The 14,223-nt window shown below is 33.4% G+C and overlaps 1 protein-coding gene and 1 long non-coding RNA gene across 2 annotated transcripts; both read right to left on the reverse strand.

The window, feature by feature from the left end:
• Positions 1-1,250: 1,250 nt before the first annotated feature.
• On the reverse strand, positions 1,251-9,406 carry LOC105281469. Its single transcript, XM_026969789.1, has 10 exons — positions 9,203-9,406; positions 8,712-8,883; positions 8,386-8,521; positions 8,154-8,301; positions 7,484-7,696; positions 3,552-3,809; positions 3,262-3,433; positions 2,801-2,933; positions 2,566-2,713; positions 1,251-1,451 (listed from the first exon to the last, which is right to left on the reverse strand). Exons 1-10 carry the CDS (start codon positions 9,387-9,389, stop codon positions 1,261-1,263), a joined length of 1,758 nt encoding a protein of 585 aa, XP_026825590.1. The 5' UTR covers positions 9,390-9,406; the 3' UTR covers positions 1,251-1,260.
• On the reverse strand, positions 4,797-5,739 carry LOC113563674. Its single transcript, XR_003407580.1, has 2 exons — positions 5,386-5,739; positions 4,797-5,270 (listed from the first exon to the last, which is right to left on the reverse strand). It is a non-coding gene; the product is annotated as an uncharacterized LOC113563674 (long non-coding RNA).
• Positions 9,407-14,223: the final 4,817 nt, after the last annotated feature.

Here is a 14,223-nt window from a genome sequence, read left to right on the forward strand (position 1 = left end):
ATATATATACATCTAAAAATGTTAGATCAACTATTTTTAGCTAATAAAAACTATTCTTATGCAAGCATTTGCACAGTATAAACATATACTTATACTGTAGCATTTGTTTGTTAATGTTTTCCGTTAATTAAAACAACATGTCACAAATAATTCGCTAGAATCAAAATTGTGAACAAGTTAAATATTTAGATATTCATTCATATCTTTTAAGTATCGAGAACGTATAATGTATTAGATGCTCATTATACAGGAAAAACTTATTTGATAACATACTGACACTTTCCAATACTTCCATCATATTTAACATTTTTATCTTACCTTCTTACATTGCTAGTTATTTGTTACTAAATATAGGTTTTAGTAAACATATATGTACTGCGATAATGATGTACATAATTAAAATTCAAATTGCGATGTGATAATGAAATTTCCTATGTCAAAATTTATTATCATGTGCATAAAATATTCGTAGTAAAGTGTGTACAAGATTATTATCTATATAATATATTTAATAATATATTATTATCTGTATAATATATTTAATAATTTAATAATAGATTTTATAATCCCGGAATAGACATATGGTCATAATTGCGATAAACCTTTTTGCGAAAATATTAAAAATATTTATGTAAATATAAAATTACTGTAAATTATTTTATTTATTATATCAAACTATCATGTAAGTCATTTAATTAATATCCCCTGTATGTTATATATACAGGGTGTCCCAGACCTACCGTATTACCGGTTAATGATAGATTCCTGAGGTGATTCTGAGACAAATATTCCTCTTGCAAAATGTCGAGGGTGGCGTAGTTTTGGCGCTACGAAGGGTTGTAGTTATCCTATCCTTGTGTAGAATTTCCCGCGTTCAGTGACGGTGGGTCGAAGGGGTCTCGCGCATCGCGTATACTTCAATTTGAACAGCCGCGAAAAATTAAGATCAAATTGAAGTGTGCGCGATGCGCGGGACCCCTTCGACCCACCGTCACTGAACGCGGGAAAATTCTACACAAGGATAGGATAACTACAACCCTTCGTAGTGCCGAAACTACGCCACCCTCGACATTTTGCAAGAGGAATATTTGTCTCAGAATCACCTCAGGAATCTACCATTAACCGGTGATACGGTAGGTCTGGGACACCCTGTATAATATAACCAAAATTATTCACAGTAATTTTATATTTACATAAATTATTTCATTAAAAATAGTTAAAATTATGATAAATGATTAAATATAATACATGTTTAAATTGTTATTCAGATTTTTGTGCGTAAATTATTAGTGTTTTGTGTATTTGCAAAGTTTGCTCCTGACCATCATTCATCAAGGTATGTATATATGTATTCCTTTTATGATATTCACGCACAAATGTATCCTTGAATTCTTCTTTTAGATCATGTGGCATCTTGTCCAAGTTCAATTCAAAGATGGATAATATCATACCTATTGTAATAAACAGTTAATATGAATTTTTCAAACCGATAAACCCATAGGAAAATTATAATGCAAATTATTATTTATGTAATACAAATATATAGAGGAGAATTCCCTATTATGAGATATGCTCCTAATATGAGATAATGGAGTTTCTGCTAAATTAGTGAGCACCATCTATTAATTCCACCATAAACTTATTACTCTTGGTGTAAAATGTATTTAGTGAAAAATTCATTGTTCGTTTTTGCGTTTAGCTTTTGCAAGAAAAGGTTTGTGAAATTGTGAACATGTCAAAGGAACTTAAGGTAAGTCTTTAAACCTTGTTTATTACATAATAAAGAAATGGTTGGCAATAAATTCAGTATGCAATGATAGAGTAGAATCGTAGTAACAGGAAAATACGCGATTTGTTGAATTGCTTAATTGTAGAGGTTAGATTTCATGATCGCGGAACCGCTAGGCGTGTGGCTCGTATAATGAGATATTCAGGGTACTCTTAATATGAGATAATTATTGCTCGAATATGAAAAGTATGTAGTGTAATAAAAAGAAAGAAAATACTACGTTAAGGTTAAAGAAAAGTTAATACGAATTTATATTACGAATTTTTGTGTATTTAATTTTTATAGAATCTGACTATGGAGGTTAGAGAAACGAGGAAGCGTCGACAGTGGAATCGTGAAGATTTGGCGAAGGCTGTGGCAGCAGTATTTTTATAAAAATATCTAATAAAGTTTTTTACTTGCAATACTGATGTATTTTGCACTTTTAACACCGATTTCTCAAGGTATCTTATATTAGGAGCACACTTTCGCGATCTTGCGTAAAGCTCTTTTTTCAAATTTTTTTAATTTTCAGAAAAAATAATATTTAAATTAGATTTTTCATTTTACCAACCTAAAGCTTATTAAATTCTCTTCAAGAGAACGTATTACATTTTTTAATTCTGCCTATAGATTTCCTTACATTCGGTAAAATCGATATGGTATCTCATAATCGGGGACTTTCCTCTAATATATAAAATATATGTATAAAACAAATATATAAAATATATAAATATATAAAACAGTTGCGTGATTAATTCAACTCTTTCTTATCTGAATAATGAGAAGAAACTTACTTAAAAAAAATTCTCTGCTCTTAATCATATTTACGTTATCTCTACAACTGCAGTGGTAAACCTCAAATCCAATGTCTTTAAGCAAGTCTTTTACATGTTTGTGTGGTTCGGCAACATTCTGATATGCCGGAAGAAATTTCTCCGCGCCCTATAAAGATAAAAGCAATTGCTAATGTACAAAGTTGCAACATAAAAATATAATTACGAATATACGTATGTAGGTGACATTATTTACTTGTAAATACGATGAAAAGCGGATATCATTAATCAGCATTTGGAAAATGTCGAATACAGGGTCAGACGGTACCATAAGTATAAGCATAGTTCCACCATGACGAAGCATGCGATAGATATTTTCAAATGACTGTCTGATAAAGAAGATAAACGTAATTAATATTACAATATGGGGAAAAACGTTTATTACGGCATTACGGTATATTCTCAAACTTATAAAAGTAATAATGATGAGAAGAAGTTATCCATCTATTTCGATGAAGTATAACTCTACTATGCACTTTATAATCAGATGCTGTTTATGTTTCTGAAATTATAATATATTACTATTTTACAAATTGTCGAGCAATATTACAAAGAACGGCGATGTATATCTTTATGACAAAGATAATAAATTTTCATTTTTTTAACAAAAGAATTTATCACTTTATTTCTTGCTTATTACTGGAAAAGCTTACTTACTGGATGTCGTTGCACCACTGCAAAGTATAGAACGAGAACACGTTGTCGAAGTTAGAGACGTATTTCGCCGGCAGATTCTTCGTTTGAATATCCAGCACTTCGAAGTCCAAACGTTTCTCCTCCCTGTAAGCGTTCTTCGCGTACTCGATCATCTTCTCTGAGATGTCCGTACCTTTGTAGTGTGCAATAGTCGCAATGAAATCAACGAAATTATTGATACAAGCACGTTGTAATAGCAACTTTTGTTATCCACTTGTTGCTATTGTCAAGTTTGTTTGTTTCTCTCTTACCTATCAACTTCACGTTTGCGCCTAGGGCAGGTAGAAGTAGTTCCTTCGTTATACTTCCGGGACCGCAACCGATGTCCATGCATTTTCCGGACATTTTCATCAATTCCTCGTCAAACTCGCTTATTAGGTACGATATTTTGCCATTTTGCAGATCAGTATTAGAAAGATATAGCGTTGGACTCGTCATAACTTTTGTTATAATATTACTGATTGTTATAACTGACTGACTAATTTGTTGCAGTACTATGTGTTCGCACTCTTATATATCCTAAAATTCATGAAAAGAGGGAGCTCGGAAATGTTTTATTTATATTTGTAATCTAAAACCTCCATATCTCTAGATATTATATCTCTAGCCTAGACTGTTGACTACCTTTTAAGTCAAAGTTCACGAAAAAATACACTATATGTATGTTGAATATCTCGGAACTCATTAAACATGAGTGTAGAAAACAATTTCATTATGCAGACAACATAAATTCCAGACAAGGCAAATCGTAATGTACGGCGAAGACGTTTGTTTATATCACTTAGGTATCGGGTATTTATAATGTTAGATCACCTTGGTACAGAAAAACTATTCATTTGATAATATGTTGATATTTTACAATTTTTCTACCTTACTTACCACCTTACCGAACGCCTTTTTACCTTTTTACATCATCAGCTATTTTATTACAATATACACTGAGAAAAATTTCATGGCCTATCTAATCGGATAATCCAATTACATAGTAACAAACGGATATATCCTTGTAATAAATTGTATATCAGACAAAGAAAATGGATCGGACATATCCGATAAAGGTAATCGGATATATCCATCATTTAATCGGCAAACAGAAGTAACAATCGGAAACACTATTTAATCGGTTTATCCGATGGAAATTGTTCTCAGTGTAGGTTTTAGTAAACATGTCTGTATCGCGCTTATGACCTACTCATCCGTTAAATAAGTTAAAATGCAAATCAGTTATATACATTAAAATTCAAATTACTACTTGATAATGAAATTTCATATGACAACAATGCCAATTATAATACATAGAATTAATTTTAATTCATATATGTATCTTCCTCTAAAGATATACTGACCTTGTAGAGTTTTTCTACGTCTTTCGTAATGGACAATATCATTTCTTGAACACTGCAATGCCGAACCATAAATCCTTGTGTAGCAGATTAAAAATCCAGTATGGACTAGCAGCGGAGTGTGCTTCGGGATATGAATAATTAACTCACAAACAAATTATGCGACTGCATATATTTCTAGATACATTTAGAATAAGGATAAAAACAGATAGCGCACACCATAAACTATAAATACGCTGACCATAAAACACAAAATATAAAGAAAGCATACACTATGCAATACATAGAAAAAAAACTACCATAAGTAATAAATATAATTAGCGCTAAGAGTGTTATACAAAATTGTATTATAAATCAAATTCTAACACCTCGAGTAACTCTTCCAACTCCTCTAGCTCTAGCAGAGCGACGACTGAAAAGGCGACACATATTCCCGATTGCACTATGTAAAAAGCAATAAAGAATTGTAATAAACAAAATTATAAAATGTACATTCAAGCATAATGTAGATATAAAAACTGATGTAATTTGCATTTTTTTGCGAAACAGATGTTCTGTTTTAAAATTTTGAAATAGATCGGCACACGTTTTCATTTGCAACATCCATACAGTGACAATATAGGCTGCCTGAAAAATAATTGAAGAATTCGTGATCACCGAAGCTAGATCTCTTCATTGTGGCTTCTCCTTTTTGAATTACTTGATGATTTAGGATTTTATTGTATATATATTTATGTTTTACCTATTGTCGCATTTGAATTGAGAATCGGCAATAGCATGCTCATCATTATATCACTGGGGCCATCACCAATGTTCAAGCGTATTTCGAAAAATTTTCTTAGATTTTCAGCGAAGTCATTGATTATTTATCGTTGATGTCAGCGATGTTCATTTTTTACATATCATTGGTAGAAATGTACTTGCCTGGATCCGCTATGACTTTGACGATACTTTGCAACTGATATGAGGTATCATCTCAGATGTCACCTCACTCGATTTTTATCTTGCACTCGTAATTGCTCTAATAATTCCTCGTTGGTAAAAGACAATTTTCTTGCTCGAGAGTTCTCCAAAAAAGAAGACAAACTGCAATGGATCGTTGATCGCTAACCCGAATATCCATATCGGTGAGGACATTTGCACAATATGTTAATTTGAGTGTGTTTAGCGAAACTTGTACTTAACAATGCGTACAGTGTACACGAATGTTAATTTGAGTGTGTTTAACCAAACTAACTTATAATGCTTAGTAATGAGTATACAAGTAGATATGAATATGCGAGGGCACGTAAGAATATGTATATAATAAGAGAAAAGAGTTTTCTTTTAATTATTAAGAGAAACAAGATAATAAAAATATTCAGACAAACTTTAGCAAAAGATATTTATTGATAAGAAGATATTGACCTTACATTATTTATATATTTATAAATTATTTATACTTTCTTATTATTTTTTTAACATTATTATTAGATTTTATGGTAATTATGTACTTTAACGGACCAATCTCCGATGACCTTGACCTTGACATATGTTGTCAAGGTCACCCTCCTGAGTGACCTTGAAGAGGTTTAGCCGTCGCTCGTTGTTTATTAAAAAGTTATTAACAAAAGAAGTTTAATAATTTTGCACGAATTTTCAGCTGTCCACGCGAAGCAAGGACTTGAGTTTGACATATATTACAAAGGTCACCTTCCTGAATAACCCGCACTAGGTTTCACCCTTCGCTCGTTGTTTGTTAAAAAGTTATTAACAAAAATGTTTAATTAATAAAGCATAATTTTACGATACCATATACGTTTACGAAAGAGTATATTTGATGGAATTTTAGCTTTAAATCAGAAATAGGTTTGGGTTAGGTTATATTTTCCGAAACTGGAGCCCCGGACACATACGCTCGTTTTCAGCCCGCTTCGCGGGAGGGCGGGGAGGGAAAGGGCTTTGCCTCTCCCCCCGCCGGAATCCGTGGCGTGTACTAGGTGATCAAAATCTGCACGGTGAAATCTGTTACACTGGCCCTGGCGAGGGGGAGGGGCAACGCCCCTCCCCCCCCCCCGCCCTCTCGCGAAGCGGGCTGAAAACGAGCGTATGTGTCCGGGGCTCCAGTTTCGGAAAATATAACCTAACCAGGTTAGGTTAGGTTAGGTTAAATTAAAGCAGAGAATACTTTGTATTTAACTGTTTGTGCTTTTGGTTAAAGTGAAGAATACTTTGTACTTATATTAAAAGAAACTATTCTATATATTAACAATTCACTGCTTTAAATGACTTTCCTTTCTTCGTTCATATACATATTCGTCGTTTATATCTTTCAATATTCAATATTCTTTCAAAATAACTACTATATTTTCGAAATTTCTTTTGTTAATAACTTTTTCATAAACAACGATCGACAATTAAAACCTAGCGCGGGTTATTCAGGAAGGTAACCTTTGTAATATATGTCAGTATCATGTTCTTGCTTCACGTGGACAGCTAAAAATTCGTGCGAAATCATTAAACTTTCTTTGTTTATAACTTTTTAACAAACAACGAGCGACGGCTAAAACTTCTTCAAGGTCACTCAGAAGGGTGACCTTGACAACATATGTCAAGGTCAAGGTCATCGCGGCTGGGTCCGTTAAAGTACATAATTACCGGTATAAATATATCTGTGTGTGTAATTTTTTATTATTATTCTTCTAAAAAATCCATTTTATATAATCTTTAACTTGCTTATAAGTATTTTAAACATACATACTAACAACCTTTGGTAATTATGTTAAAGATTATATAAAATGGATTTTTTAGAATAATAATAATAAAAAATTACACACACAGATATATATATTATACCTATTTGTATAATTCGGACATACTTTTTTGTGCGTATACTATCAACAGTGTATGTGAATCTATAATAGTCATTTGATTCCGTTCGCCGTTGATACAAAAACGTGGATCATCCCCGCGATATTTAACTCTTGCTTCTTCATATACGTGTTTAAAATCTTCCTTCAATTCTTCTTTTTCGTCGCATGATATCTTATTCAGGACAAGAGAGATCAGCGAGGCTATCCAACATAAAACAATCATTATCATAATCACTGTTAATAATAATCTGTTAAAGAAATATTCTCGCATATGTGTATTAAGACACCCGGTACGCAGAATACAGACATGCGCGTGCGGTGCCAGATGAGTCCAGAGCACACTGCGCACACGCGCCACGTTACTCTGTTCTGTTCGCTTACCGCGTGTAGAATTATAATAAAGTGTTCTGTGTGTAGCATAATATTGAAGTGAGTTGATTAATGCAAAACCTCTCTTTTAGAACAAACGACTAACAAGGAAAATACTTCAACATAATCAATTCTAATTATAATTATTTGTAATCGATATAAGGCAATGTTAATAAAAATCTATGACTAAATGAAGATATGCTAGTATTCATGAAATTTATAATACCGTTAACAATCACATGAAATAAATTTTACTTTGTATATGTATCTATTCTCTAGAAATACTCACATAATGCACCTTCTACATCCTTTACAGTTAACGTCATTTCTTGATGATCGCAATGATGAACTGTAAATCCAATATCGTTGAGCAACTCTTTCAGTTCTTCGCAAGGTCGAGTAGAAGAATGAAATGGCGACAAGTATGCTCTGTTGTACTGTGTTGAAAACAATTAATGGTTGTAACATGAAGAATTATAAAATAGATAGGTACCAAAATTTAAATAGAAAATGATATTTACTCGCATGTACGGCGCAGTGCGGATGTCTTGCTTCAAAAATTGACAGCATACTTCCAACGTGTCGTAGGATTTTAGCAAGGCTATAAGCATAGTTCCACCAGGCCGAAGTATGTCATACATATTTTGAAATGCTTGCCTGTTAAATTAAATAATAAGAATGAGAACTGACTTTTCCACTATATTTATATCAAAATATTGCATATACACATCTGTTCTGACATTCTTCTTGTAAAATTAAACTTGTTAACTTTGTTCAATCAAATTGACGATTCGTTTATAGAGTAGAACACTGTGTCTGGATTACGCGTTTTAAAGATTTCTCTCACCGAATGTCCTTGCACCAGTGCACTGCGTGAAACGAAAACAGATGATCAAACTCGGACACGTATTTTTTAGGCAGATTCGTCGTCTCCATGTTCAACACTTCGAATTCGATCCGTTTGCTGTCAACGTACGAGTTGTTCGCGTATTCGATCATGATTTTCGAAATATCCGTGCCTGCATTGCGACAAATATCTGATTATATAATGTGTCACTTGTGTATTTGTTTATTTGTGTGTCATTTTTGTACATATATAATTATTAATTCTTGAGATACACTACCGTCAAAAAGTTTAAGACCAAAGTAACAAATAGAGTTTAAGGTAGAAATACAAAATAAAAGTGCTATATTTATAATATTATAATATTATAAAAATTATAATATTATAGAAGTAAAGTGAGAAAACATTATCTTTTGGGGATGAAATTATATAATTAAATCTATTAATTTCTTTGGTCCTAAACTTTTTGACGGTAGTGTATGTTATCTTTTTACCTATTATTGTTGCATCTGGATTGAGACTCGGCAAAAGTATGTTTCTTGTTACATCGCCGGGACCACAACCAATGTCCATGCACTTGCCCGATATTTTATTTAGATCTTCAGCGAAATCATCGGTTATCTGTAAAACCCACTTTTTTTGGAGATCATTCGTAGAGACGTAAGCAGCCGGACTTGCCATGATGTTACTGCTACTGATGTAAGCTGGTAAATTAAGTCGAATCAACATTTTAGGCGGTTTTATATAAGCACTACACTTATCTCATAGTTTACTTCATACTTCATTGGCGGTTTACTGATAACATAATTATCTAATCTGTATCATTAACCTATTAATTACTTTTAGTATTCTTGATTTTAGGAAAGTCTAGCAACTGTGACAAAATGTAATAATAATAATAATAATAATAATAATAATAATAATAATTTATAATAAACAAAATATAAATTAGAGTAAATAAACAATGTATATTGATCAATACTGGCACAAAAATATATATTGAAGCACGTTTCGGCTTAGCATCAAGCCCTCTTCAAGTGCATATGTACATAAATCATTTTCTGTAATCGGAGAAACAATATAAATACAAAAATACAAAGAAATCACAAATAATAATAAACATTACACAAACCGTACTGCCTGAAAATGATCCAATAAACGCGAACAAAGGTAGCGGGATAGCAATACATCCGTACCGAAAGAGTCACAAGTCAGGACTGACCCAGCAAAACAAGAACTTAAGTGTTTACCAAAATACCGTCATAAACCTCCGACAAGTTCTCCGTGTCACGCTTGAGATTAATCACACTTGAATTTTTCTTTATAAAGAACATTTCAGCAATCTCTCTCTTGTGATTGTTAGTTTTATAATGTAAAACGTTCTTCCTGTTCCAATCAAATTGATAACCACAAGATAGCCTGTGTTTACTAACAACAGAGAGATTGCTGACCTGCTTGTTAATATCTTTTTTGTGTTCGTTAAAGCGACTGTCTAAGTGCCGTTTGGTTTGTCCGATATAACATGCATCACAATTCATACAATCGATTTTATAAACAACACCGGTTCGTTGACCTATCTCAATCCTGTCTTTTCCGCGTCTAATCAGTATATCTAATTTCTTAGGAACCGTGTTCGCCACAAAGAATTGAACTTTTCGTAGTAGTCGTTCTAAATTTTCAGCTAAACCTTTTACATACGAAATCGCAATACGTTTACAATCAGATGCGTCCCTTCGTACAACTTTGTTAGTTTCAGCATCATTTATCCTATTAGCATCAATGTAATCAAGCGTTTGTAATCGTCTATTAATATGCCTATTGATAAAGTAGTCCGGATAACAGTTATATTGTTTATTTACTCTCATTGAAATTTTACCTGGCGGTTGGAGTTATTATTTACTTGGAAAATATAAATTATTTTAATTAAATTAACATCATGTAATAAAATATAACAATTTATAATAATTATATATTTACATAAATATTATCATTAAAAATAGTTGAATTTATGATAAATGATTAAATATTATATAACACGTGTATAAATAAATCATTATTTAGCTTTTCGTGTGAGTGCGGGAGTCGACTCGACGCGGTCAAGATCCTATGGATCACACCGCTCTGAGTGGAGCGAGAGACGAGTATCGTGATCACTCGCGATCATCGAAAGAGTTGGTCGTGAAAAGTGATGAAGATTTGAGTAACAAATTAACAGTTTATTGAAAAAAACAGAAAGAAAACAGTTTAATACAAAGTTTAAATTGATTCTACTCACTGAACGCGTGTGCTGAGGATGGGCCGCGAATGACGAGTGCGCCCGACCTGTCTAAGCGAAGATCTTGGTGTCCGTTAGACCGATCTGGCACGAATAGAGACTAGATTGCACTGGTCGGAACAAAGCGATTTCAACGTGACGATCGAGAGATATTATTCTGAATTTGCTGAGACAAACAGGCCTGTTTTAAAATTATTCGTATCTGACTATCTGTGGTAACAACAATGTAATTCAAGACAAATACAAATACATAAACGAATATACAGGGTGTCCCGAGTTTTAACCGACAAACTGCGGGAGCATATTCTACTAGTGGAAATAAGAAAAAATTCTTATGTCGAGTTTGCTTAGAAATGCTTTATTACAAAGTTATAAACCAATATTGAAAAGAAATATGAGATAAGTAACAACGGATTTTTTCACAAAAATAAAAATTATGTACGCAATGATTTAGTGACGCATTTCAAAATGTTGTCCTTGCACATCGATACAAGCTAGACATCGACGTGGTACAGAATTTGTTACAGTACGACATTCCTGAAAATTTTGTTGCATCTCAGTAACTGAATTAGTAATTCGTTGCTTTAAATCTATCTGGTACTCTCCTGTTAGGAAATCTACGTTGATACTCTCGTACGGCAGCTTGTGCATTTCCGTCACAGAATCCGTACACGAAATGAATATCAGTGTATTCCTCATTTGAAAACACTTTTGGCATTCTGATAGTAATTGCTAGTTGACACGACGATTGAAATCTAACAGCTACTGTTGTGAAAGTAACAATCATACTGAATCGTTTCAACATAGTGAACATGAATACATGTGAATACACATAACATAAACATCTTCGACCTTCCAAATTCTACACTATGTTCCGTTGTTACTTATCTCATATTTCTTTTCAATATTGGTTTATAACTTTGTAATAAAGCATTTCTAAGCAAACTCGATATAAGAATTTTTTCTTATTTCCACTAGTAGAATATGTTCCCGCAGTTTGTCGGTTAAAACCCGGGACACCCTGTATAAACAAATATTACATATGAAATAATTAATAATAATCAAGAAGAAATAAAACATAGATATAAAAAAATAATAATTTACACACTGTTCTGGATTCGAACAATGCGGATTGAGATAATTGCAGAATTTATAAGTTTTAAATTATTCTCTTTCTAACTCGTCGAGTTCTCGTTAGAATTTGCTATTTAACGATCTTATTTGTCTGTTTGCGCGCTATGAGAGTCACCGCGCACGAGCTCTCTTGCGAGCAAACAGCTGATTTTCACGTGGAAACGAGAGAGATAAAGCAATGGCCAACAGAAATGTTAGATATGTAGTAGTACGAGATGAGAGGTAGAGAAGACGTAGTAGTTTATAACTATATAAAATAATGAAGGGGTAAAATCCCCGATTGAGTCGGTAATAAAAAAGCGAAAAAAAGGAAAAAAAAACGAAAGAACGATACGAGGAGCAGAACGGATAGCGACGACAGCGTTCCGGGTTGCGTACCTTTATGTTATGTGAGATTTGTATTTGTCTTGAAGTACATTGTTGTTACCACAGATACGAATAATTTTAAAATAAGCCTGTTTGTCTCAGCAAATTCAGAATAATATCTTTCGATCGTCACGTTGAAATCGCTTTGTTCTGACCAGTTCGATCTAGTCTTACGGTCAAACAGAACGAGTTTTGCTATCCGCATCGAACTCTGCAGTGAGTCGGTTTCGAGAATAAAAATACTTTTGAATTCTTCCCTTTTATCGTGTGGCATCTTGTCAATATATTCAAAGACGGACAATATCGAACCTGAACAGAGGACAAGTTGCTTGTATTGAATCAGAATTATAATTATTATTTCTCTATGGCTAGTAATATCGGATTATTATTTTCTTTTTACCAAAGCCGAATAAACTTCGAATTCAGTAAGCCATGTGTTGTCTTGTTGCCACCTCCATATAAATTTGACAAGATACTTATACTCAATAATACTTAAACTTATTTTCTGCAATGTGTATGGATGCGTTTCGTTTTTTTTTCGGAAAATCTTGATTATTTTCACAGATCAATCTTGTTTGTTGAGTAGAATTCAAGATTCGTCCACGACATCGAATAACTTACAAATCCGGATTTTTCAGTGGAAAGATTTTATTGGTGTAGCGGCCGGCCGAGTGGAGAGTCTGAATACAAAATTGTGATCGCTCGCCCAGAGGTCGTCTTATTTTGATCTTAACTCCATTGTAGCTTCTAACGGAGTCTGATTTTTCGAATCTCTTCGATTTCGTTAATTGGATCGAACCTATCGATTCCCCCGAATCTTGTCAAATTTCCTTAAATCAACTCGAAATAAATCGGCAGGGATGTCACTATCAACGCGGCGCTTATCGTCTTACCTAAAAATCGGAGCTAAAACGAATATCCAATAAAGCACCGAACAAAACTTTTCATACAAATAGTTTGCTCTTAACACTCAGGAAAGATCAAAAGGCACGGTAGTGTCTCGCGCCAAGTGTACGCGCAGCGCGAGAAGCAGAGTGCCTCTTTTACGCGAGACGACGTTTCGAGAGACCCTTCAATTATCAGATCTCAATAACGGCTGATCCGATCAACTTCTAAGTAGGCTCAATGGATAGTTTGGATTCGATGTGCATAAGAAAAGTGTTTTCATTTTTCTTCTACGTGTCCTACGAGCGGAGATATTGCGATGCAAAGTTCGAAATGTGACGATTTTACGATTAAGAAACTCCGTTTTCTCCATCATCATCGTCAAGTGAGGGCAAGGGGGCTTACGGTAAAGGATAAGAAAAAATGTGACTCTCGCTGTTTCGCCACTAGATGGCTACATAGCTCGAGATGACTCGTAAATGAGAGCCTATCAGAGTGAAGACATGAAAGGGTTTCCTCATGTCCGTCATATTTAATCGAAAGAGAAAGAGAGAGAGAGAGAGAGAGAGAGAGAGAGAGAGAGAGATATGCGTTCTCTCTCTTGCACTTTCTGTAGTGTTTGCACTTTGATCAAGTGTGAAAAGTGCAAGTAACAGTAACTATAAATATTTATATACAGCTAATGCACTACAAAAGGAGCTTTTATATATAAATTAGAATTAAAATGTTGCTAACTAGGAAAATAGGTATTTATGCAAATCGGAAAATTTATTATTTATTATTATCTATACTACATACAGACACATGCATATATACATACATGATATCGACTATGAATGAGGGAGACTTATTTCA

Source organism: Ooceraea biroi, chromosome 1 (genome assembly GCF_003672135.1).
Source record: "Ooceraea biroi isolate clonal line C1 chromosome 1, Obir_v5.4, whole genome shotgun sequence".
NCBI lineage: Eukaryota > Metazoa > Arthropoda > Insecta > Hymenoptera > Formicidae > Ooceraea > Ooceraea biroi.